Raw genomic sequence first — 25769 nt, 5'->3', positions numbered from 1 at the left:
CAATGACTCCCCCCCCCCCGGGGTGTGTCTCCTTTGCTTTCTGGTCCCCGCATGGCTCAGGCTGGCTGGAGAGCCTGCAGTCTTTAGCTTTGTTCTGTAGCAGTGAGGATGCAAGAGTTTGTCTACCGTTAGGCTAGGAAAGCTCTCACTGAGCTGGCCATCACTGGGCTCCAAGAGCTGGAGCCACAGCAAGAGGCGAGAGGCGTGAGCTAGTTGCAAGAGTGGGTGCCTGGCAGGGGAGATACCGTGATCCAGGGGAGGCATCCGAATCCCAAGACCTCTAGGCTTGGATCTGCATATAGGATGCCCGCCAGTGGGTTTGAGAGTATCTGAAGTCCCAGGGTGAGAGCCTGGGATGGAGGATGCTCCCCAGTTGTAGCGCCATATATGGTGTTTTGAACAATTGAGTTTCACCTGCTGAATTGATCTGGTTCTTGGAACAATTGAGTTCTGCTCAATCGATATGATTTGGCTGATTTGACCAGGAACACAAAATATATTAATTAAAAAAAAAACAGTCCAGGTGGTTTCCTGCCATGATTAGAAAGAAAGATTCCCTTCTTCCTGACCTCTGAACGTCTATATGGAGAATAGGGTGGAGACCTGTCCTTGTGCTGCAGGCAGGCAAGCAGGCAGCCAGCCCACCCCCCCCCCATGAGCAGTCTTGGCTACACACCTATTCTATGGATCTGGGGGATTTCCCTCTAGCTTGCTCCTTTGGGCCATTGGTTCAGGGCAAGCAACACTCAGGAACATGTGAACCCCCAAGACCTCTGGGCTTGGGCCTGCTTGTAGGATGCGTGCCATGGCTTTGGACTTACCTGAAACCCCAGGTTGATGAGCCTGAGAGGGAGGATACTTGCTGGTGGTGGCACCATGTGAATTTGAACTCCCAAGTTCTGCTCAATTGATAGGTTTTGGAACTGATTTGGCTGATTTGACCTGGGACACGAAATTACAAAAAAAAGAATAAGTAAAGCAGCTCCAGCCTTGAATTGCAGCAATGGAGGGTGGCAGGGGGGTTATAAACCAGGCAGGCAAATCTAGACTCTTGGTGTTACTGTATCTGCTTGCATGCCATGTGCACCTTTCCCTCCAAAATTGGCTTTTTGAAATTGTGGTTTGTGTTGTAAGTAGGGGAAGCTGATATTTTTTCCCCTAGAATAGCAGAAGCGGCACCTTTATAAGGCCTATTTGACATGTGAATTATAGTATACAGGGAGTCTTTAGTCAGTGTCTTAGTCATGTACATGCATGTAGAGAATACCTAGGAAAAAGGCATCCCCTGCCCTGAGGAGTTTTTAGTGTAAATAGACTGCAAACAAAGGTGGGGGTGGGAGGAAGGGAGGATGGCATCTCTATTTGCAGAGAGGGAATTGAGAAAAAAAAAGATGTGAACTTCCATCCTGCAAAGTTTGTGTCTATGAATGGTGTCACTGAAGTTAGGTGGACTAGTCCTACTCATAACATTAAGTCTTTGGAGAATCAGTTAACTTGCACAAGGTCACACAGGAAATCTTTGTAATATTTGAGGTGACTCCATGTCTCTTAAGTTCCCAACCCCTGTCTGAACCACAGAAGTATTTGAGTTGGAAATGAAAAGGAAGCTTAGAGTGTTGATGTCACTGGCGAAAGAGCAAAAACTTTCATGGGACTCAAGTGACTGGTCCTAGGCTTGACCACATTAAACCAAGATTTAAAAAATATATAAGCAGAGATATTTTTACATTCATGTTTTGTATCTTCTTTCTAGCCGAAGTTCAATTCTGACAGTGTGGAGTACTGGATCAAGGTAAACCCATGAACAAAGGACTTTATGAAACAGGGACATGCCGGAGTCAGGGAACGGCATGGATCAGCAGGTTGAAAATGAGACTGAAAGTCCTTCATCCTTAAGTTTGCATCTGGTTCACCTTAATTATGATAAAAAGTTGGTGTCTGTTGATAATTGCTTAGTAGCTTCTGGAACATAAATGGATGGCTCTTTGTCAAGCCTCCAGTGAAGATGTCTAAAATCTACCACCAAGATTAACTTTAGTGTATTTATTCAAATCCAAGATGAGGCCCACCCCCTGCCCAATCAGTATCAGTGGTGGTGGGAGTGGGGAGGAAGCCTTTTCTTGAATTTGAGTACTGTACTGGGGCAGGCAGTGGCTCAGGGCTGAAGCTGAGTTGCCACCTGCCCCAGGTCAGAATGGTTCATTGGGCGAGGGAAGAGGCCCACTGCCAAGGGGCGCATGCAGGGAAAAGAGAACCTGCAGCCCGCCCCCCATGCTTATGCCTTCCCCCTCACCCCCTGTTTCCCTTCCCACTTACTTTCTGCTCTGGTCCCTCCAGCCCTGACCTCACCTGGCTGGGTACTGCTTCTCCCTGGCCAGGTTGGGCTGGGCTGAACCGTGGCCAGGCCAGGGCCACACTGCTGCTGACTGCCATGGAGGAGCATTATTGCAGCAGAAGGTAAGTGTGGGAGGGTAGGCAACAGGGGTCAATCACAGGCTGGGAGGTGGGGGAGGCAGGCCAGAGGGAGGAGCAGGAGGTGGGAACGCAGAGTGGGGGAGCAGATAAAGGCATAGGGGCAGGGGACAGGCACAGGCATGGAGGGGCAGGTGGTGGGGGGTATATGGCAGACACAGGGGAAGGACTGGCAGAGGCATGTGGTACAGGGGGCAGGGGAGCAAGGAGCAGGAATCTCGTCCCATGCCGCCCATCACTGTTTTCCCTGCCACGGCAGTGGGGGAGGAGGGTGGGTACAAATTTAAGATGACTTTCCATTAATTAGATTTTATACATAGAAAATTATAACACATTTATCATTTTCCATGTACAGAATTTAATTATTGGGGACTTCATCTTAAAGTTGAAGTTGTCCTGGATTTGGGTAAATACAGTACTTATTTATGAACTAGAATCCTTAAACCAGTCAAAGATAATAAGCCTGTAAGAAAAGTGAAGCTGCCAGAGAAAATGATTGCTTGTGGTGGCCATATTGCCTTGTGTTGTGATCCTGTTAGTATTGGGCTAAACCAGTTATGATTCTGATAGAGGGCCTTTAAGGTTCACCTAGGTAGTGAAGGATGTGATGCTGTTGAGTGGATAGATCATGTTGTTCCCTTAGGATCAGTACTCCCCCCTAGTCTAGCAAGAAGCTCAGGGTCTCTGTGCTACTGGAAGCACCTTCTTTTATGCAAAATGTATCTTCAAGGTCTTGACTGCTAGTGAGTGTTAAAAATGCAGTGATACCTTTGGCAAGAATACACGTTAAACCTAGTGTCTTACCCAAATACCAGTTTGGTAAACGTATCTTGGTTCCCAGCAGTATCAGTAGTTTGTGGTAGGGCTGCCCCACTTCTGAGTGCGTAGGAGACTCGAGGTCTTTGCTGCAACAGTGAAATGCACTTGGGCTTGTTCCTCTCAAGCTGATCAATTGATTTTAGTATTCTAGATCTTACCAAGATCTAGACATTTATTATTGTTTAAAAGAAATGAGGTCAGATGCTAAGCTACATTTTTAAGGCCTTTCAAGCAGAGGGGTCTGCAGTTTAGCTTGATGCATTATGGATGAAATATTCCTTTAGTACAATCTGTAAAGTCCCCTGTCCTTTTTCAGAATGGAAGATGCAGCACTGCTATGAGATAAAATAGTCGTTTTTAGAAATCTGAGGACACAAAAAACATTGAATGAATGTCTTATCAAAACTCATTTTTTCCCATTCTTTATCTTAGAAGCAACCAAATGAAATGTGCCCAAGTTTATCTCCCATCACACACAAGGAAGCCTACTGTTACTTCTGAATTGAACACAAAGTTCAGAAATTTCCCTCTAACTAGTAGTAGGGTTGCGTTATAGTAGCTGTAACGGTGCAGGAAATAGGTGAGAAACAAGGGGTTTTTAGAAATATCTTTTATTGGACCAAATGTATATTTAGGAGATATGTTAGACAAACTTCTGGGCACATCAAATCTCTGATACTGCGTGCCCAAAAGCTTGACTGACATTCAAAATTTTATTTTTTTTAAGTTGCAAGCACCTAAAGACAGGTCTTGATAGCCTAAGTGCTTTATAAACCTACTTGGTAGCATGATGTTATGAGATTATAATAACGTATAGATAAACTCTTTCTTCATGCAGACACCTGCTGAAGTTAGTGGGAATCTGCAGGCGTACCCTAACATGGAGCATAGAATCGGAATCTAGCATGTATCATGTTTGAAAAGGAGGATGTATCGGTCATGAACAATGTTTCTTGCCTCCTTTATTTATTTTAAAGAGAGTGGAACAAGCCTCTGAGTTTGCTGTTTCTGAAGCTTTTTCCCTTAACAAGTCAGCATACCGTAAAGGTCTACATGGTCCTGTGTTGGATCTGGAAACAACAGAGCAGCTACAGGATCATGACGAGGCCTATGCAGAAGGTGAGTTTAAGTTTCCCCCCCACTTCTTCTCCCTTCGCTTCTGCATGAGCTGTTAAAGGCACCCTGTCAGCTCCAACATGTTCCCCAGTGGATTTTGTTTTTTAGGGTTTTTTTTTAAATAAATAGGCTTTTATTGAATCTAGGACCAAAAGAAGTAGTTCATACTCCTGGTTAGATTTCAGTTGTTCAGCCTAGTGGAGAAAGGCACAATGAGAATCAACATGTTGCAACTAAAGTTAGACAATTACTGAAACAAACTACTAAAGGAAATGGTAGATCCTCCATTTATTTCTTCAACACTTCCAATAAAGGCAGCTGTCCAGTCTTCATTTGAAGCCATGCCTTAGTCAAATGCAAGTTATTGGCCTCACTATAGAAGGAGCTGAAAGGCATTTTGTGGCCTGTGTTATAGTAGGTCATAGAAGATGGCCCAGCAGTTCCTTCTGGCACTAAAAATATTTATGAGTAATTTTATTTGTTCTCTTGAATTCCAGTGAAAAGTTTCCTTAATAAAAACTCTTTGTATCGCAGCTACAGCCCAAACCATGCGGGATCATGAACCTGAATGTGACAAATGCCTGCAAGCGAAAAGGAACTGATTTCCATTATCTCTGCTGTCCTAAGTAAAGGAAATGCAGATGCTGTACAGGCAGCATGAAACGTTAGAAGCAACTTGGATCTTTACACATGACTAATTATTTTACAGCACTCAAGCCAGCGAGATGCCATACAGAACAGATGGAAAGGCAGGGTCCTTGAAAGCATTTATATTCTACTAATGTCCGAGTCAGCGGTTTCACTTGTCCTACTCTGAGGTTCTAGTAGAAGCAGAGAGAAAAACATCCATTTTGTTAGACAATAATTTCTGTGTATGTTATCCAGTGCTGTACCTGAAAAATAGAGCTAACTTCTGACAAGCGTCTGAAATTTGAACATGCTTTCCTAGCACTTCTTTGTTTCTTGTTTGTCTTTGTTTTTGTTTATCATCCTTTTACACCTAATAATCTTTCCTGAGTAGTCAAGCACAACCTGAAAGCTTTTAGCTAGAAGCAAGAATTATAATACCCAAGATTATCATCTGCAGTAACTGTTTACCAAAAATACTGACAAAGGAAGTGTAAATGAGCTATGATGAGTCTGCATTGCTCTCTTAAAGAATGCCACAGTCCCAATAAGATAAGCTGGCTTCATCTGTTATTAGATAAACAGCATTGCTTATGAATCAGCCTAATGATAGATTGCAAATTGGGGTAAAATATTACATTTTTGTCGCTCTCGCCGTCTTTTCCCCCCACTTTGTGCATTTATATATATATCTATAGATATAGATATATATATCTATAGATATTACATTTGCTTGTGTACCCCTTTATTTTATTGTATAGCTTAGTTGCAGCACCAGAGATTTGGCGTGGGTGTTTCCTTGTCTCTCACACTAGAAAGAAGAGTTTTTACAAAAGAACTTTTCTTCCAAGGGTTTGTTAGGCCTTTGAATTAAATGAAAAAGCTAAAAGTCATAGCCCCGTTCCTCTAAAAAAGACTTATGGCTTTTTATTCCAGGGCTCAGTTATTATTATATGATGGAATTAAAAAAAACAATCACCTTCTAGGGTTTTTGTATACTGAGAAGAAGGGATCAGGGGAAGTAGTGATCTAATTACATTTTCCTTTACATATCACCCTGCAGTCATTTCAAATGCACAAAACAGCTTGTTATGCAATTCTTCCAAGGGGACAGAGCCTTGCTATTGTATGCTTACAACAATACTTTCCATCCTAATAAACCCATCCATCTTTCTGTCCCCTGTAGCCCAGGAGCTGCTCAATGATTGGATGAATTCCAAACTGAGACTGGAGCTGGCAAGTGACATAGAAGAGGTTGTTGGAGAGTCTGCAGGAGACTCTAATCCTTCTAAAGCGCCCCTGGTTGGCTTTATGAAGTATGAGCGGTTTGATGGTGAGAGCATCACAAAACCATTCCTAACTGACCTTGGAGGCTGTGCTGGACAGGCAGACTGGCGTGCTGCTGAGATAATAGGCTTGAAAAGCAGGAATCCTCTTTGTTACCAGGCAGTTGGAACAACCTAGGTTAATAGAGCCCTAGACTTTTTTTCTTAGCTCTTGCAGCAACTTGCTGTGTCACTGCATAAGCAAGCCCTTTCAACTCTGTGCACCCTAGTTTCTCCACAAATAAAATGGAGCTACCATTTTCCTGACTCAGAATTGTTTGTACAATAGTTTGAGATCTTCACAATCAAGGCAGAAAAGGTAGCAAAATCTTACTTCTTAAATTAGTGAATGGGAGACTGTTTTAGACTTTTTGGAGCTACACTGAGTGCAGACACTGTGGCTGCTTTCATCACAATCTGGGAAATGGATCTCTGATTACTCAGGCTTGATGGCTCTAGGTTGTGGGGTTTATGCATTTCAAAGGGGCTCAAGATGATTTGGATTTGTTGTTCCAGACTTGTGTGGCTATCTGGAACAGGAGTTGGAGAGCACTACTGTTCAAGACTTTCTGCACCATCTTTTACAAAGTGAAATGGTGGACCATGGTATACTGAAAGACCTCCGGATTGAAGACCTCAAGGAAAAACAAAAACCAAGGGATCCACGAGTTACTATGGAGCTTAGGCACAAGCAGGTGAGGAAAAGGCCCCACACCTAAAAGTGATGGGAGGAAACAATGTAATTTCCTGCACGAGTTTTATAATTAACCCATGGAATCTCATGCTACATCATATCATGGGCACAAGCAGTTTAGTGCATTTCTCAAAAGGAATGTGCATAGCAAATACAGTCATTTCATAGCTACTTAAACCACCATATTTTTTCTAGATCCATTAAGATTTTGATTCCTTTATCAGGACTGACAGGAAAAAAGACACAACAGCTAGACACTGAGTTTACACTGGTGGAATGCCACTCTGTTGAATAGAACTCCTGAGCCCTTCTCTGCTCTGTCAGAGACCATAATCCTATCCAGTTCTTTTTTATTATAGAGATGATAGATTGTGTGTTTTGGATACTTTTCAATTGGAACTTGCTCAAGACCCACATTCTCAGCCTAACACCATCCTCAAGCCTCCAGAGAGGAGGAACTGCTTTGACCCTTTGCAGTATTCTCCCTTTCCAGGTCAAGGAAAACCGCATAAAACGTCAGAAGGAGCTAGAGCTCCAGAGGCAAGAGAAGGCCCTGAAGAAATTAGCTCTGTCTGAGGCTAAACAGCTAGTGCAGGAGGAGAATAGAAGGAAGGACCTGAAGGCAAGGAAGGAAGAGGAGGAGATCCAGAGAGAGATGGTGAAGTTGCGGAAGGAAATGGCAGAGAAGAGGCACATCATGGGAGAAGCGCAAGGAATGTAAGAGGGGAAGAGGGAGAACATGGAAGTCAACCCCTGCAGCTAATCATGTCTTTCACAGGGGCTCTGAATCCCAATGACAGGACATTTCTCTTGTCACCAGTTCCAGGTTGCAGTAAACTCTGCCTAAAAAATATAAAGCATTGTGGTCATAAAGGAGAGTCAGCTCTCTGGGAGACCTGTATGTTCCTAACATCTATATTTTTAAATAGTTCTGGACACAGAGGCATTACTTTTCATCATTTATCACACAGAAACCGACAGATAAAAATATGACAACTCAAATGCCAACATCTACAGAACTGTACGTGTCATTTAAAAATCAGTGATTTGCATTCTTCAGAGAGAGAGAGAAATGTGACTGGCTAGTAGACCTCAAAAGTTCTGCAGAGCCTGGGCCCAGCTTCCACTGAGCTCAGGAGATCAGTGTGTCTCACATTTGCCTCAGAACCACAGTTCCTGTTGGGTGCTGGAACTGCCACTTCTGTCTCCAGAAGGCAGCCATGTAACCTATGTTCTTTTACATGGGCTTTCTTGAAACTTACATACCCTTTGGTATTGGGATAGTTCAGAGTGAAAATGTGAAGTGACAATTTTGAGGATGCTTTGCATTAACATTTGAATAGGAAGGCAGGAGAATGGAAGTGATGGCTCAGGAGGCCTCATCCAGACCTATGTTCCTAATATTGCCATGTTCTGGACCCCCTTCCTGAGCAGGTTGAATCTGTGTGGTTTGTGCTCACTTGGTCTTTAAATCTCAAAGCTAACTTTACTTGCTAAAGTGGCTGGGTTTAGGTAGCTATCATCTTCCCACAGCAGTGGTCATTCTCTGAAAGTTGTTGAAGATACTGCAGTGTCTTATTCATTTACTATCTATCTGACTGTGCTTCCTGGTGTTTATTTTATTTTTAGGGAGAGGCAGAGGCAAAAATCAGTAAAAACCCAGAAGCCAATGGTGGCAGAACAGACACCAACCCCCTTGGATCAGGAGGAAGAGCAAGGAAAAGAAAAACAGAGGAAAGTGAAGGAGTGGCTGACCAGGATTCATATACAGAACCAGCGAGTGAGCATCCTCCTCCTTTATTCAGTATTCTGAATCAAGACCTTCTATCTGTTATGTACCACATTTACCTGAATACAAGACAACTTTGAATCCAAGATGACCTCCCGCCCCACTGACTGGATTCTATACATGGAAAAATTGATAATTTTCAATTTTCCACCTACAGAATCCAATTAGTGGAAGTATAACTGGGGTGCATCTCCAGGGGTGGCCATGACACCCCCTGGTGGCCACACTATACCTATCCTCCTATGCCAGCTCTCCAGTTTGGCTTTTTCTCCATCCTGCCATGCCTTGATGTTAGAATTAGTATAATATTTTTAGGAGGCTGCCTTCAGGGAACCGGAGTTTAGCTGTTGGTGCCTCATTCCACTCCACTCCCCAGACTATTACTAGTCCAACTAGCCTGAGTGAGACTCTGCTTCTCTCTGCCCCCCACTCTTCCTGGGCTCCTGGCCCTATCTCACTCTGGCCTGGACTTCAGCCCCTCCCAGACTTCAGCCTGCTTTGGGCCAGGAGCCCAGACTAGAACATCTGGGCTTCAGCGCTGTCTAAGCTATAGCCTACCTCCCTCCTAAAAAGGGAGGCACTCTGCTCTGTAGCCTCCAAACCTCCCCTCATAGCTGCCCAGGTCCACCAGATGTTATCAAGCAAGCAAACAAAAAGAAAACAGACCCTTACTGAGTTAACACAAATAGTTTTCAACAGAAAACTCAACCTTTTCTGCATACCAGAACTGCCTTTAATCAAGTCCCTAGTCCCTTAAATGCACACTCTCTACCAGCAGAAGCTTCCCTTGCTGGGCTTGTAGTTCCCCCCTTTTCCCAAGAGTGCTTTGTCCTTTTCTACCACCTGGGCCAGCCAGCTCCTCTGTCCTGGAGGAGAATCTGTATACTAGTCAGCCCCAACCTGCTGGTCAGCTGACCGGGCTTCCTGTTCATGGGGCCCAGATGCTAGTAATTTTCCTGCATTCTGCAGCCCACCATTTGCAGATTGAGCTCTGCAAGAGCCAAGTCCATATCCCAGGGCCAGCTGGCTCTCACTGGGCAATCTCTGCCCTCCCTTGAAGTAGGAAGCTTGCCCCTTTTTATTCAGCTAGGTGTTCATCCTGGCAGCTGGGATCTCCTCTGCTTTAATGACTCAGCCAAGACTGCTCTCTACTGCTGTTACTTGTCCCCTCCCTTCCCCAGGCTACAAAAGTTCTGGTCTTAAACCTTGATAGTTTTTCTTCATAGAGCCATTGAGAAGTAGGCCTGGAAAGGACTCGCAGAGGCCATCTAGTCCAACCCCCTTCCTGAGATGGTATCATCCCTAACCAAATCACCTTATACAATCTTGTACACCCTCTACTGGTCCAATCCACCTTATACAATCATTCTCTTGTTTTTCTTTCTCTCTCACAGTAACAGAGTTAGGGTTCCCTGTTACAAGAAGGTCATCCTAAATTCTTCCCCTTTACTGCTGTGATGGGGAAAGCAGCAGCTGCCCCCCTACTGCCTACCTGCTACTTCCCCTTGCCTGTGTCTGCCCTTCCTGCCATTCCCCCCCGCCCACCATCGTCTGCTCCCCCTGTCCCTTATCCCCTCCACGCTTGTGCCTGACCCCTACTGCCTATCCCTGCCTTCCACCCTCGCCCCACCCCATGCCTGTGCCTGCCTCCTGACTCTAAAGCTGGAGCTGAGTCACCTCCTGCCCTGGGCTGGTTCTTGAATTTAAGATGAGGCTTTTTTCCCCCCTAGTTTGTTTGGGAAGAAAACATTGTCTTAGATTTGAGTAAACACAGTACTTATGAAACTCCTGTTGAAGCCACAAACCCTGGCTGGTGGCTATTCCTCCTGGTTGTCATATGAAGGGCAAGTAAGATAGGGGGAGAGAGCAGAGGAAAGGAGAAGTTTTGGAGGCTGGTGATCTAGTGATTGGAGCACTGCAGTGGGGACAAGGGACTCCTGAATCCTGACAGATTCTGCTGCTGGATCCACAGGCAAGTCCTATAACTTCTGTGCCTCAGTTTCCCCATCCATGCACTTCAGTGAAAGTGGTGGGTAATACTAGGCTTTTGAAGTAGTTGTGGGCATGAAGCAACCCATTCTAACAGGTGAAACAAATAGAGATGCAAAGGGCACCTTTGAAAACTCAGGGTGAGATTCTTTTACCCTCTCTGGCCCCTTGTTCCAAATAAAAGGGTTGTAGTGGCATAAAGGGGCCTTCAAGTCTTAGTTCTGCCCTGGGGGAGGAGCCCCGTCACATGAGTACCACGAAAGACATCTGTAAAGCTTCTCTTCAAAGACTCTTGCAAGGGGAAGGGCATGTTCTGAGGGCAGGGCTTGGGTTGAAAGATTGTCAGGTTTGTGGGACTAGACCATATGTGGTGATTCTAGGCACTGCTGGTTCCTACAGCAGGGCCTCAAGAGACTGCCATAATTTAGTGTAAGCTAGGGGTCTCTCCAGCCCTCCGAGTAGCTCAGGAGAGGAGGTGGCTTTAAGCCATCTCAACACACTGCCTCTGAGCTGTGAGGTATATGCTGTGTGTCAGAGGTACAACACCATCTCATCTTCACCTATCACTGCCCAGCTCTCCACTCCCAAAGTGTCAAGCTACCAAGGAGATAGTGGTATGGCAGATACCCTGTAGCACCAAGCATTGAGGTTTTAAGGGTGCATACTAGAAATCTAGAGAGACTTTTTTCCTGCTGGACTTACGCAGTGAAGCAATTCTCCCACCCCACAAGATAATGCAAACATTACAGGAACAGAGTGCCAAACATCTGTGAAGTAGAAGGTCTTTTTTAATGGCCTTTAACCCAATCCCCTTGCTTGTTAATGCTAAATTATAGTTCAGATGATGTGATTTGATTAGCACAGCCTAAATCTGTCATGGCAAACAGCTAGTTGTTAAACTAAAAGGACAGTTTTATGCTGAGAGTGTCTTGCTAAAATACTAGTCCAGGCACAGAAATGTTATGTTTCCTCTTATATTTCCCTTGCTGTTTCTCCTCGGTGTCAAAGACCAGAGTTTACAGAACAGTAGGGAAAATATCTCTTCACTATTGAGACTATGGAAATGTTTATTCAGTATCTGAAAAAAAATTTTAAATGGCTTTAGTTTTGCAGTCACCGTGTAAACTGTAGGCTTATAACAGAGGCCCTGTGTCATAAATGGCAGGGCACTCTATTTTAAATTAATAGATCATTTGTCATTGTTAATCATCTTACGTATGTGTAGAATCATTTGTGCACAAGTACCCCCTAGCTTTTTTACCAATTGTCCCTGCAGATCACTTGCTGTACACCTCATATGCCACCACTGCAGGAGCGGAGCAAAGAGATTGTTTAATAGTGCACAACAATACTACACCACAAGCTGAAATGGAACGTTAACGGTCCAAATTAAACTGTAGAAGGATTCAAGGCTTGTATGATATAAGCTGGGCATATTCAAGGGCAGGAACTGTAACAGAGCTGATATAGGCAATAACACCACTGATTCTTTTCTAGAACAGAAATAAGTAACTAATATATTGACTTTGCCCTCTTCCTAATTCTCTGTTTGGAGATTGCCATGACTGAGATAAATGCAATTAATACAGGCCATTATGCCCAAAAAGGGAAGCAGCTGAGCCCTCCAAGCTGACCTGCTTAGAGGATCAAAATGAACAGCATCTGCAGTGACAGGGCTAGAATTATAGGGTAGATTAGATAGCAAATTGCTATTCTGTGCAATGTAAATCACTCCCGGAGGCAACGAGCCTGATTACACCACAGGGAAATGCTTTAACTTCCTAGTGGAAAGAGGGCAACTGTAGGTCACGTCATAAATTTTAGCACCAGGAAGTGGATAGATTTTTGTCTAGTCTTTAAAAAGCAGCTGACAGCTTGTTGACAAATTGGGGGGGTGGGGCTGAATTCCATGTAAAGGCAGCCCATCTTTGGCATCTTATTTTTTTGCCAATTTGGAGACAACCTTCCTTCTAGGAGTTCTATTTCTCACTTGTTTTGTTCCTTTACACCAGAACTGCTCTAGCCCTGGCCCATGGACCAGATCTGGCCTGCAGAGCCATGTCATCTGGCCTGCCGGGCTCCTCATGGCTCTGAAAATTTGGTGTTGGAGGAGCATTGGCAGCCTTAATTGTTGCTGCCGCTGCTGTCAGATTTCTGGACCGGGGAAAGCCAAACAGGCTGGATAGCATGGCCCAGTGTGCTAGATTGGATATGTTGGGCTGGGGTGGCACAGGGCCAAATCAGGGCACATGGGGCTGGGACATTGTGGGGCTTGATCTGGGCATGTGAGGCCTGATTGGGTTGGCAAAGCGACCAACCCTACACAGTGACTCAAGAAAGGATCTGGCACATGAACTGGTCCCATGTTGCTCACCTGGCCTGTGAAGCTGAAAGGTTAAGCACCCCTGCTTTACATTTGCAAACTAAGCACATTTTGCTATGGAGTCACTGGGTGCATCTACATGTTCATTAATGTGCAGTGGTTACTGCACATTTAATTTAGTACTTGAATAAGTGTGTAATAATCTAAGTTACTGCACAGTAGCTCCCGTGAATGGCTCTCTCATGATGCTGCTGCACAATAGCATAATAATACTGTGCAGTAGTGTGTTAGCACTGTTTGTGCTGTCATGCACTACTGCACAGTATTATTAGGCTACCCTGCAGTTAGTATCTTGTGTAGACATGCCCACTGACAAACAAACATGGATTCCCATGATGTCATTTTCTATAGCACAGCTGTATATGATGCATGACTTATCTTCACATCACTACTCAACCCTCAGGGGCACTTGGTGCAGGTTTGAAAACATAAGATTTCCTGCAGGGAAAGGCCAAAGGAAGGCCTGAGCCAATGAGTATTCATTTGCTAAAGTATACTCACTCACTGGTTTTGTTAACCTTCCCAATGCAGTGTCTACAGCAGCATTTCTCTGCATGGTTCAAGCTCGTTTTGGAGCACAGGATTAAAATGGGGAAAGCCAGGGCCCTCGCTGACTGGAAGTGCCAGCTGAAGGCCCTACGAGCCTGGAGAGACTATACTTGGGCCCAGAAATTGGAGCAGGAGACTCGGAAGTTGGAGACTCATCTCAGGGATCAAAACAGGTAGCAACTCTTGGACCCTGGAATGCCTCTTTCTCACAGAGAAGCTAAGAGCCGTGAAGTAGTCTTGTGGTAACTGGAAGCTTGTAAAATGGGATAGTCTACTAACAAGAATGAGAGAACCTTTGTACTTAGTAAATCTACTCATCAGCAGGGATCCTGATTTTCTCTGACAAAAAAAATCGCAAATTCGCTGATAAAACCCCCAAAATCCATTATTAAAATTTGAAAGCCCCCTGCAGCCCCCTGCCCCCGCCCTTCTGGTGCATCTCACACCCCTCCAATGCTTCCCCCAGCCCTGCTGGTGCCCCTCACTGCCTCCAAAACAGCCCCCTGCCCTACTCGTGCCTCTTGTTCCCCCACTGACAGCCCCTGCCCCCCAGCCCTGCCGGAGGGGGCCCCCAGCTGCCAGGGCTATGGGGCTAGGAACCCAAGTCTGTAGCTCCCTGCCCCCAACAGCAGGCAGCTGCAGCAGAAGCAGCATGGAGCTGGCTCCCCCACTGCTCTGCCCGCTCATGTGGGGCCGGGGCCAGCTTCTGGCTCCCCCTGCAGTCCTGCCGGTGCCCCCAGCCATGGCCTGCAACCCCCTAACCCTGCTACAGGGGCCCCCAGCCCCCTGCAAGCCCCACTTACCTCACAGGGTCCAGAAGAAAAGTGAAGCTGAGCTGAGTGGAGCTGTGGCTGAGTGAGCGCCTCAGGCCCTGCCCTTTCCCTCTGGGCTGGGCTGTGGGTTTCCTGCCCTGTTTGCAAACAGGTTTTGCCGGCTGGAGCTCAACCAGCCTGCAGAGCTGTTTGCAAAAGCAGGGAATCCATGGGTTTCTCTGCTAAAAGATGAAATCTGTGGTTTTCTCTGTTTTTCCATGGGAAATGGAAAACCAGGATCCCTGCTCATCAGTTACCACCTGTTGGAGACACTATCGTGCACACTGAAATGAGGATGGTTCAAAGGAGGGATTTTCTCCAAAAATCCCTGTTTTGCCTCTGTCTATAGGTGTCCTTCCTAGGGCCTCTCTCATTGACTTGGTCCTTCCTCCAGGCCCCCAAGTCTCAGCAACCTAAATTTGTCTCTGATAAATCCAGCCATCCACTGATTTCTTGGGGTTACATCAGGGACTAGTTTGGCTCAGTGTTTTGAGAAGGAGCCCACTAGTTGGATTTCCCACTGACAGCAGAAGTCTGTTGTAGGTGAACCTGTAGGTGGGGCTGGAGAAGACAAGAGTGCATCCTCTTAACTCCTTCCCCATTGCACAAAGATGAAGGTGGGACTGTAAAACAGCGAGCAGGGACAAAAGTATTTAAAGAAAACAGTACTTTCTCTGTCAGCCACAAGCCTCCTGTCACCTTTAATGGGAACAGGAAATAGTGCTGAGAAATCTTTCAAATGTAGTAATGTCAAGCAGAACTAAGGAAAGTGTGAAACCCCATCCATGGCGTGCTCTGTATTGCTTCCCCTCCCTGGTAATCTCTGGTCAACCAGGAGAGGTTTTCCAACCTGGATGATTGACCCCTTCCCTGATTTTAATGGAAGTGCTTCTGTTTTCCAGGAAAAAACAGTCTGCCTCTGAGTATAATCGGAGACGGGTTTTGCATTGCTGCTTTGTAGAGTGGCAGCGCTGGAGCCAAGCAGAGGCAGAAAAGAGGGAGCTACAGTGGAGAAAAGAGGAGACCAGGAAGAGGATGGAGCATCTGCTGGAGGCAGTATTATTGGGGAAAATAGGCCCAGATGGATCATCCCATGTTAGCAGGGCTGGGGCAAGAAAAATGACCCAAGATCAACCCAAGAGGCAAAAAAAGGTAAATTCCATAATAGACAGTCTCTAAAGCCCACAGGCAAATTAGAAGGATGGAGGAGTCTAACAGCTGTGGAGGTTATTTTTAAGAATATAATTTTTCTATGTACTAGCTACCATACTGAGACTTGCAGCATCTGGCTTGCTTTTCAAAGGAGAATTAAAGTTATAGGTTTTATGTCTCAATATACTGAACAGCAAAAATACGTTAGTTACAACCATGGCATTACAAAAAAAGGAGCCAGCATCTGCTTTCAGTTACACAAATGCTACCCCATTGACTTTTAAGGAGTACAGCAGAATTTGTCTCAGGAAGTTTTGAGGCAATACACATCATGAGGAAGTACAAGAATAAGTTTGTCCCTAACCCAACTAGCACATGTCTGGGTCAGGATCTGTATTGTGTGTGTGTGTCTTCTAGTATAACAAGGCCCTGATCCTGAGTGGAGCCTGTAGGCATTAACAGGATGCAAATGAGGAATAATATGTACACAGACCCACTGTGGACCAAACTTTGGCTTCCATGAAGCCTGTGTTGTCAAGGGCAAGATAAGAGACAGTCATAGCCTATCTTAAGAGAGAGCACACTGCTGTTTCTCTGAGTCCTTCAAATGTCTGAGTGGCTTCTTATATGACAGGGACCAATGGGCATCAATGACAAGGTAACCCCTCCAGTCCTGAGTACGTGGGTGCAGCACACAAGGAAAATCCTCCTGAAGGGTGAACCCTCACATGCAAGATGAAGACAAATCCTATCACATGAGGTTGCATGGTAGTAAGGAAAGGGAGAATTCCTCCATTACACCTATACAGCCCCTATAGATCAGTTCCTTCCTTCAGACAGACCAGTGAAACTCCCATTCGAAGGATATATCTGAGGATGGGTTTTGGCTTGGGAAGTACACAGCAGATCCAAGTGCTTTGTAGGTTGGACACCTCCCAGAAGAAAAACCACATTTCAAAGAATTGGGGCCCAGTCTTCTGATGCTTTATTTATTTTGTTATCAATGCAGTTCTGTAGAGCTGAAGCAATGGCTCTTTAAGACTTCCTCTGTTTAAAACAGGATTTTCTCTAAATTAGGTTTATAGATTGGTCCCGTAGGCCACATTTTTACAGCTGCTTTTCTTATTATCTTAGTCTTAGGTGAATGAATCCAAAAGAGATTGTGTTCATGACCTTGGACTTTAGTTACCCAGTACTACTCTCACTGCAGGAATCCAGATTGAACCACCTGCCCAATAGGGCCCTTTTCCAGTCCCCCTGGGTTATTTACTTACCATATAGGTAGAGCTGGCTGATTTAGGATCCTTTATGCCTCGTGAAATCCTCGGACGATGCAGACTCACTGGCATGTATTTCTGGACATCTCTATGATAGCTAACAGCTGTGTCAAGAGTACACATGTGGGATTATCTTGCTTCTCAGACTCGCTTCACTGTTGTTTTGTTTTGTTAAAAAGACGCTCCTTACTCTGTAAGGGGAGCAGAGATCTTGATTCAAATGAGTATCAAAGCCCTTCCTTTCAGGTGACTGAAACACCACTTCAAGAGGCGCCCATGACAAGTGTAGAACCTTGCTGCTGGGAGGCTAGCCGGACACTTCATCTTCATTTGTGCCAGAAACTCAAGCACCCCAGACCGATCGCCTTTCAGCATACTGCTCTGGATGTGCCAGGCCAGGGTGAGCCTAGCAGTCAAACAGTCCCTCCTACCCAGTGGTCTGCAGCACCTGGGCACAAAATGGCCTCTGCTGTCAGAGGTCGCTTTGAGCACCGCCATGCCTTTCAGCAGCAGCTGATTGAGGAGCAGAAGAGGCAGCTGCAAGAACAGCGGGAGCTGATCCTTGAACTTCAAGAAGAGCAGAGGCTGAGGAGAGCTAAGGAAGAAGCTGAGCAAGCCACAGTGGTCACCAGGGCACTCAATAATCTGATCCCAAAAGCAGGGGAGGAAAAGCTGAAGCAATCAAGCTGCAAGAATATGGCACCTTTAAGGTACAGTGGCCTTCATGAGCCATGGTTGTGAGAGAACTGGAGTCTCTGTAGCATATTCTTCCTTCTCACAAGCTGGTCAGCACTTGCATGGGAGCCCTCCAGGGAACACCTCGGTATTCTTGAAAGTGGTGTTAATGGCTCATTGGCTGCCATTCTTTCTATGGTGTTAGTTAGACCAGACCTTTAACACTACTCCAACTTCTTTGACTTGCATTGGTTCTGTGATAAACTTGTGAGGTAGTTTAGGACAGAAGATGCTACATTGTTGTTAACAGGAGTAAAATGTATTTATTTAGTACAGAGCCGTGTAGTACTTCATACTTCTGTAATGCCTTCCATCCAAGGATCTCAAAACCCAGACCGGCCACTATACATTTATTCTCTGAGGTGGGAACACATCGTTAACCCGGTATTACAGAGGGTTGAAGCTGGGGGACTTACCAAGACTCACATGAGGAGACCGGCAGGACTGAGAATAGTGACTCTGAATCCTGACTGTAGCCTTGTGCCATAGACCTAAGACCCCCTTGGCTATGTTAGGTAATGTCGCTAGTATCTTTTCTCTTTCACTTCACAGTTCACCTGTCCCTTGGGAACCAGAGAGCCCAAAGCCAGCAGCAGCTCAGAACAAGAGGAACCAGAGTCGGCTGGTCTTGGCCCATCCCATACTGAAAGGTATCATACTGCTGGGCTACCCCTGCCTCTTTCTTTTTCCTGTTCCACAAAACAGCATCTCCTTCCCATCCACACCTCTCCTCCATAGTGCTAAGCCACACTATGTAATGAGCAAAACTTCTCCCAGCAGGATCAAAGCTACTAACTTTGTGTTTGTTTTAAGCAAGATTGGCTTGGCCCCTTAATATCCAGGTCAAGGCTTTGTAGAATATGGGCTATTGCAATCTCCTGGGTTTGGGGTCAGTAATTTTTGTTCCTAAAGATAGTGCTGGATTATTTTTCACTGTAGAAATTCTACTTGAGGAAGAGCTTTCTAGCTTTGCTATGACTGCTTGCATCAAACTGCTCTTTCCTGGGAGGTCTTCTTGGCTTTTTCAGGCTTTCTGGTGACTCTACTGCTATATGACTTAGAGCAAAACCCAGCTCTCATACTTTGCCATGGAATAAATTCTGATCTAGTAGCAGTTGTTCACTCATATAGCTAATACCCCTAAGGGCTTTCCAGGATTTGAATTTTGGCTGACCATTTAGGTATGGTTTTTCCTGCATAGAAAACATAGAAATCACAGAGAAGCAGAGCTGTAGGGGACCTCCAGAGGTCATCTAGTCCATCCCCCTGCCTGAGGCAGAATCATCCCTATCCAAACCATCCTATATGATCTATAATCTAAACTATTCATGAAACTACCATCAGCCCTAACATAACACAAGACATAACCCCCTAACCTGCTGCAGGCAGAACAGAGGGACCATAACATCTAACCCCCTGCTTCTATTAACAACCTTCTATATGTGCTCAGGAGATCCCAGGCAGAGGGCCATGTCCCCTGCTACTGAGGAAGGCAAAAACCCCCACAGTCCATACCAATCTGACCATGGTATGAAGAGTCTGTTCTCATGAATGGGCCTTTTAGTAAAAACAATATTGTAAAGACAAAAGACATTTTGGGGGTTGGAAAGCTTATTTTGTATTAATTACCCTGGAAGCAAATAATTTTTGTTGACTAGATATGTTGGAAAGATTTGAATGACCTGACTGAATGACTCCCTCAAGTGCTGCACGAAAGCATTGCTTCCCTTCTCAAGGGAAATCAGTGGGAATTCCAGGCTACTCCTGAAGTAGCCATTCCCAGAGATGCTGCTGGCAGAACTGTCTTTATTGCTAATATAGAACCTCCAATCTTATATTTTCTGCTCCAGATCTTTATCATATCCTGGCCCCATATGTCTTTTTCCTAAGGCTCTTGTGCATCTCAGGGGGATAGGAGAAAGAAAGGAGCAGGGATTGTCTGCATTTACCTCCTCCCCTTAAAAGCCAGCTGTGGTAGCAATGATTCCTTCCACAGCCTACCACTGTTGCTGTGAGTGAGGGTCAGTTTTAATCAGAGTGAGGCACCCCAACTCTTCCCACGAAGGACTGAGCATTCCTCGTCCACTAAAAAGTTGGTGGGGCCTGACCACCACCAACACTGCCAGGCCAGGCACAAGTGGGAGGTGTGAGACAGGAGCTCCATTTTCATTTTGGCCCAAACTTCTGCCCTGACGTTTATTTACTCTACATACCATTGTTCCTTACGGTCTAGCCATGGAAGAGAGAGCAGTTCAGCGAGCTGAACGGAGGAGGAAACTGGAAGAGGCAAAGAGAAAACGAGAGGAGGAAAAACTGGTAAGTAAAGCAGAGCTGAGAGCTACTGTGAAAGAAAGCCTCTTATAATCAAGGGCTGGAAAAGGCCCTTCATCCAAATTGCAAACTTGAACTTGAAGGGCTTTCACCATGAAATGGTCAGTGGCTGCTATGTGCACTAAGAACCCCCAGAAAAGTTTCTGCAGGAGCATTCCCTCATGTCTCTAACCCTGCTAGACTACAACAGGACATACACAAATGCAACCTGTTGAGTTGGTGTTCTCCCTTCTGTAGCACTGGAAACCCATTCTTTCCCAATTTCTACCTCTACTTAAAGCCCCATGTTGTGCCACTATACCTTCATCCAAGGAGGTTTGCATGGGATCTCTTCAGAGCCCATCAGTGCCATTCCTGAATGGTTTTCAGGGGGTCATGGTTGAGTGAAGGGAAACACTAGTCTCTGCCTTCCACAGTCCAAGGGTGGATTTGTTTCATTTTCAACCCACCTAAGAAATAGTATAATGGTTCTGGGGAAGTTAATAAAGATCTGCACTTATCCAGGATGGTGTAATCTCTTCCTCTTTCTATTCATCTCCCCTACAGTGTCATTAGGTTTCTGGGTATTGGTGTCATAAACAGGTGTTGAGTAGGAATTCTCTCTCTCCTCTACCCACTTAAATGCTGCATTGCACATCTGGCCACATGCATTGTACACATTCATACCTTCCTTTGTAGCATCAGGAGAACGCAGCATTGAATTGACTTTTGATCTGATCCAGCACAGCAAACCCTACCTTTTTATTTATTGTTAAACCTCTGCCAAAGTGAAAAGATGATTTAGCAACACTCTGTGGGTGTTTGCAATTAATAAGGTCAGCCCCACTCTACCCTATGCATCTTAGATCTAAGAGACACACAAGGTATCAGTTTTGAACAAATTACAGCAATGTTGGAGTGGGAAGGGACTTTTTGAGTTGTGAAATACCATATTGTAAGGGAAATAAGTGCTGAAAACCATGAAAGCAGGTAATCTGTTTGAAATCCTTGGCCCTGCTACCTCCCAGGAGGGGAACATCCAAGGATCTGAGTCAGGTGCAATAGGAGGCCATGTCAGTTTTTCTGTCCCAGGGGCTTTCCTTTGGTTGTGAAGTATGCTTGAATTTTTCCTTCAACAGCGTGACCTTCCGAAAGTGGTGACATTAGTTGCACAAGCATCAGGACACCCAAAATAAGGATCCACCAGCAACTGAGGTGTTTTGTACCTTCTAAGAGAGAGAGAGATGCAGGAAGATAACCCAACCCTTAGAAGTGGCTTTAACTTGGAGGTGGGCAAGGACCAAGATCAGTTTGCCAATCTACAGTTAACATGCTTAAAGGGAATAGGTAGTGCAGTGGTAGATATGGGAGTTGTAGTGTGGTTTTCAGCTATTTGATGTGTGCACCAAAGGCAACACTATTGTTGAACTGAAAGCAATCCATGATGCAGACAGAAGAGATTCTCGATAGGAATAAGCAGTATTATGAAGGGCACCTCACGAATGCTGCCTCAGTTAAACATCTTTGCTTTAGTGATTGTGGTGCACTGGGGAAAAGACAGTTAAGAGACCATAACTTTGGTAGCTTTCTGCGTGGGAGTAAAAGTGGAACTTCACAGGTTGCAGAAAAGGCCTGTGGAATTCATTGCTGGGTGGGAGGCTGGAGCTGATTAACTATCACTAACATGTAAAGTTAACCAGTCCTAGAGACATGTGGTCACATATTCTACTCCAGCGTGTTTGATGCTGTGTCCTTCCCTACCTTGTTATAGATCACTGCGCAAAAGGCCAGGTGCATTCGGAGCGGTTTTTTGCCTTCCTCTGAAGTTCGTTACTGGTCCCTATTAGAGACAAGGTGCTTACCTTAGTAGACTTGTAGTCTGAAAGTACCACCTCCCTCTAAAAAAAATAATAAAAAAAAAATCAAATATGGCAACCCCAATTCAAACCTACCCACTTCCTTATTTTTAAGGCCCAACTGAAGGCTGAAGAAGAAGAACGTCAGAGAAAGGAGGCTGCAGAAAAAGAGGCCCAGTTGGAGAAAAGGCGAGAAGAGAAGAGACAGCAGAAACTGGTGAACAGAACATGGCATGCATTTGGCCCATAGTCACAACACCAGAGAGCAAGTACTGTAACTCTTTCGTGGCTGTTCAGGGGCCCGATTGAAATGGGTTGAAGATCTTAGTAGAGAGACTGGTGTTTGCAGAACAAAGACAGGTGTTACAGTTGTCAGCTTGTTCCTGGCAGTCTCGGTAGAGGTACCAAGGATTGATTGGGTCATAGAGGGCCCTTTTCTTGTCCCCAGGTGTTCTCTCCAGTGAGGTACACCAGTAAACCAGGTTGTGTGGGGGAAGCTTGCATTGTGGTGGGCTGCACGGTAACTCCATCTCACTTGGGTTGTTTTCTTCTGCTCATGTCCCCAACTTTCACACAGCTGTATCACTCCTAAATGTGAAGACCAAGCTAAATAAGCCCTAGAAAGTTTTCAATGAATGGGAGCACCTCCTCTGCTATGCCCAGGTGCTGCCACCTCAAGGTTATTGCTGAGGAAATGAGCTGTGCCAAAAACCCAAATAACACAATGCTTTAAATCTCAAAGGAATCTGACCTAGATGCACTGTTCTACCTAGAGCAAAAATGAGGCATGCTGGTTTCTCTTCCTGTATATCAGACCACTGTACATTTACAAATTGTCTACCATCCCCCCAAGCAGCTAAGCTTAGATTTCAGAACCAATGTTCAGGCTGAGGAACTTTCCTCATAAAGGTTCACTGTTGATCCATTGCACTTAGCTGATGCAGAATTCTGTACCAGCTTACAGACACATGCAAGTAGAGAAGCAGTGTCTATACAAGCAACAGAAATAGGGTCTTATTATATGAGCAAGTTGTAGTAAGCTTGTATGCCATGGGCAGTCTGTCATGATGATGGGAGCCCTGGTAGCACCTGAACAAACAAGTGATTCTACAGCAGCAGCAACCAGGGGACCAGGGTCCACAGCCCATGCCCTGGGTTCTCTGTTCCTTTGACCTAAATATTTGGAGTGACTCTCTCTGTAGACATGACCATCCTTCCCAATGATCTGAGGAAGACAGCTTGATGCCTTTGCAACACATGGCCCTGGCTGGCTGACTCATTTCAGAAGCAGCTGATGTGTGTTTGCAGAGCTATTTGATCACTCTCATGCTACTACCAAAATGAGCCACAGAGTCCCATTTCCTGCCGGCTTAGGCTCCCCATATACAGACTGTGGTTATGTAGGATACCAGGATGAGTTAAACCTCAGCTCTTTGAATTGCAGAAAGAACTGGAGAAGCAGAGAAGGCTGGAGAGAGAGCAGCAGCTTCATACACAAGCCAGAACACATTATGAGAAGGTCCTGCTGAGAAAGTTGGGATTAGATCCCTGGAAGAGGCTGAGAAAACAAGCCCAGGAAAACATAGTGGTAAAGTGCCAACTGGGAACAAAGTAGAGGAACCAGGCTCTTGAGTAGGGAAGAGAAGGGAAGGAAGCAGCAGCCTAGTGGGGATGGGGAAAAAGTAATGGACTGCAAAGCCAGGAGAAAATCTGCTTTATGTCCATCCCCATGCAGGAGCTTCATCCTGCCTTCTCACCCCTTAGAGTGCATTTCTGATGGTACACTCAAGCAGCACCAGCTTTTACCTGTGATATCTTTGACTGTAGCATGGCAGAGTAGCAGGATGGGTGGTGCATCCTGCTAGAGCTCTAGAGGGGTGAGCTTGAAGCTGTATCCTGAACTTGTGTTGAAATCTGCCCCCTTAATCAACCTGGCTCTAAGTAGGTGCTTGATCATTGCGGGGCTGATGAATCCAAGACAGCTGGATGCATTGCTAACCCTATCATTCCTCTGGTGCTGTTGGATATAGAAACTGGTGTGCCCTAACTCTGCTAGTTCAGTGGGCTGTTAGGCTTGGGCCAGCCTTTGACTTTGATTTTTTTGGATCTCTGAATATGGCTTTCCAATTTAGCCACCTTCTCCTGATAAAACAAGGCACAGTCAGTCAAAGAAAGGGCAGAGAGAAAGAGAGATAAGAAGCATGTGGGTGTGAGAGAGGCTATGGGGGGTAGGGGACAGTGAACACTTTTCAGAGGTGCCTAGGTTACTCAGGAGTCTAAGTCCAATTTCACAAACATCATAAATATTCTAGCCCTGTAAGTCTTCTTGAAAATCAATGACATGCAGTCCTTTTGAAAATCTGACTTCCACTTATTTAATTTGAAAGGAAGAGCAAGAGGAAACATGGCAGAGGTGAGAGAGATAATGAAGTGTAGACATAACAAAGGGTTTCCCCACTTACAAGCAGACCATGAAAGGAGGAGTATATACAGACATAAGGGTTTCATGAGTATGGAATGATACTGCTATAAGCTGTTCTAACTGTTCAATCTATGTGCTCCTACATAAGTGCAAAGCCATTGTAATTTTAACCCTGTTTCATTCAGTGTTAAAGCTATAGTTGTTTAGCTTACATACATGGCTTTAGGAACAGACATAGTTGCATCCTAGCCACTGATGCCTGCTCCCAAGGGCCAAGTCCCTCCCCGCTTTCAAAGCAGTTGAAAACTGTGTCTGTCCATAACCCAAAACAGCTCATTTAAAAACTGATCAAAATAAGTCATTTTGGGTTGTTCTGCTGCCCTGGGACTCTCTGCCATATGATCAGAGGTCAAGCTTATACTAAATAATCAGTCTGGCGTAACGTATGTGGCAGGAGAACCTCTACAATTATACCACCATAAACATGCCAGTCCTTAAAACTTAGGGCAAAGCAAGTCAGTCACTTGTGCAAGAAGACATTGTCAGGCTGATGCAGGTCTAGTATGATTGGGTCTGGTGTGTTATGGCAGTGGTACTCAACCTTTTTTTGTACCAGGGCCCATTTGTAACCATTGATGGCCAATCCTAACCCAGTTAGTAGTTTAAATAGAAAACAGCCCCACAGTGTATGGGGCAGGGGGGTGTGGGATGGGGGGTAATGCCCCTCCCCCCCATGTGTGCCCACAACAGGCACGGGGCTGTAGCCTGGCCAGACCAGCACAGGCAGGAGCCACCCACGGCCCAGTGGGCGGGATCCAGCATGGGAAGGCAGAGCAGGACAGCGAGACTTGTTGCTGCTGTTGCTGGGACCCCTGCACCAGCTATGCCACCAGCAGCACAAGGAGTAATGGATGGTGGGTGGGGGGGGCTCTGCCGTCACCTCCTTCTGCCACCAGCTGCTTGCGCACTGAGCCACAGCTCTACCCTGCTGCCATCGCTTGGCCACTGCCACCACCAGTTTCTTCAGGGTGCAGCTCTACCCCAGAGGGGAGATGGGGTGTCTGGCAGCCAGATGGCCTAAGGGGAGCAGTGGTGGTCACAGCAGCGGCCAGGGCATGATGGCACGGTACAGCTGAGGCCCAGCACTTAAGCAGATGGTAGCAGGAAGCGGCAAGGGCAGCATGCCCCCCTCCCCCTGCCCAGTCCATTACTCCTTGTGCTGCTGGCAGCATAGCTGGTGCAGGAGTCTCGGTAGCAGCAGCAGCAATGAGTCTCACTGCCCTGCTCCATCCTCCCATGCCAGGTCCAACCCACTGGGCTGTGGAAGTGCCTCCTGACTGTATCGGTCTGGCCAGGCTGCAGCCCTGCTTCTGCTGTGGGCACACACACTGGGGGGAGGAGGGAACATGCCCCCCATACTCTCCTGATGCATTGCCTGTGCC

The 25769-nt window shown here is 45.8% G+C and overlaps 1 protein-coding gene across 3 annotated transcripts in view; it reads left to right on the top strand.

Moving 5' to 3' along the window:
• The window catches only part of CCDC191 (coiled-coil domain containing 191), a 37287-nt gene that overhangs the window by 646 nt on the left and 10872 nt on the right, over positions 1 to 25769 (top strand). Inside the window, exons 2-14 of one of the 3 annotated variants that reach the window (XM_006020156.3) lie at positions 1754 to 1792; positions 4269 to 4410; positions 6221 to 6367; positions 6876 to 7054; positions 7547 to 7770; positions 8683 to 8833; positions 13746 to 13936; positions 15478 to 15727; positions 17251 to 17714; positions 18292 to 18389; positions 19973 to 20055; positions 22021 to 22122; positions 23350 to 23493. In XM_006020156.3, the coding sequence (XP_006020218.2) occupies positions 1754 to 1792; positions 4269 to 4410; positions 6221 to 6367; positions 6876 to 7054; positions 7547 to 7770; positions 8683 to 8833; positions 13746 to 13936; positions 15478 to 15727; positions 17251 to 17714; positions 18292 to 18389; positions 19973 to 20055; positions 22021 to 22122; positions 23350 to 23493 (2214 nt within the window). The remainder of the gene's footprint in view (positions 1 to 1753; positions 1793 to 4268; positions 4411 to 6220; positions 6368 to 6875; positions 7055 to 7546; positions 7771 to 8682; positions 8834 to 13745; positions 13937 to 15477; positions 15728 to 17250; positions 17715 to 18291; positions 18390 to 19972; positions 20056 to 22020; positions 22123 to 23349; positions 23494 to 25769) is intronic. The other 2 variants (XM_025199614.1, XM_025199613.1) reach the window with 2 other exon arrangements.

This window comes from Alligator sinensis, unplaced genomic scaffold (assembly GCF_000455745.1).
Source record: "Alligator sinensis unplaced genomic scaffold, ASM45574v1 scaffold343_1, whole genome shotgun sequence".
NCBI lineage: Eukaryota > Metazoa > Chordata > Crocodylia > Alligatoridae > Alligator > Alligator sinensis.
The sequence above is the reverse complement of the archived record's forward strand: the minus strand, read 5'-3'. Positions and strand labels throughout refer to the sequence as shown.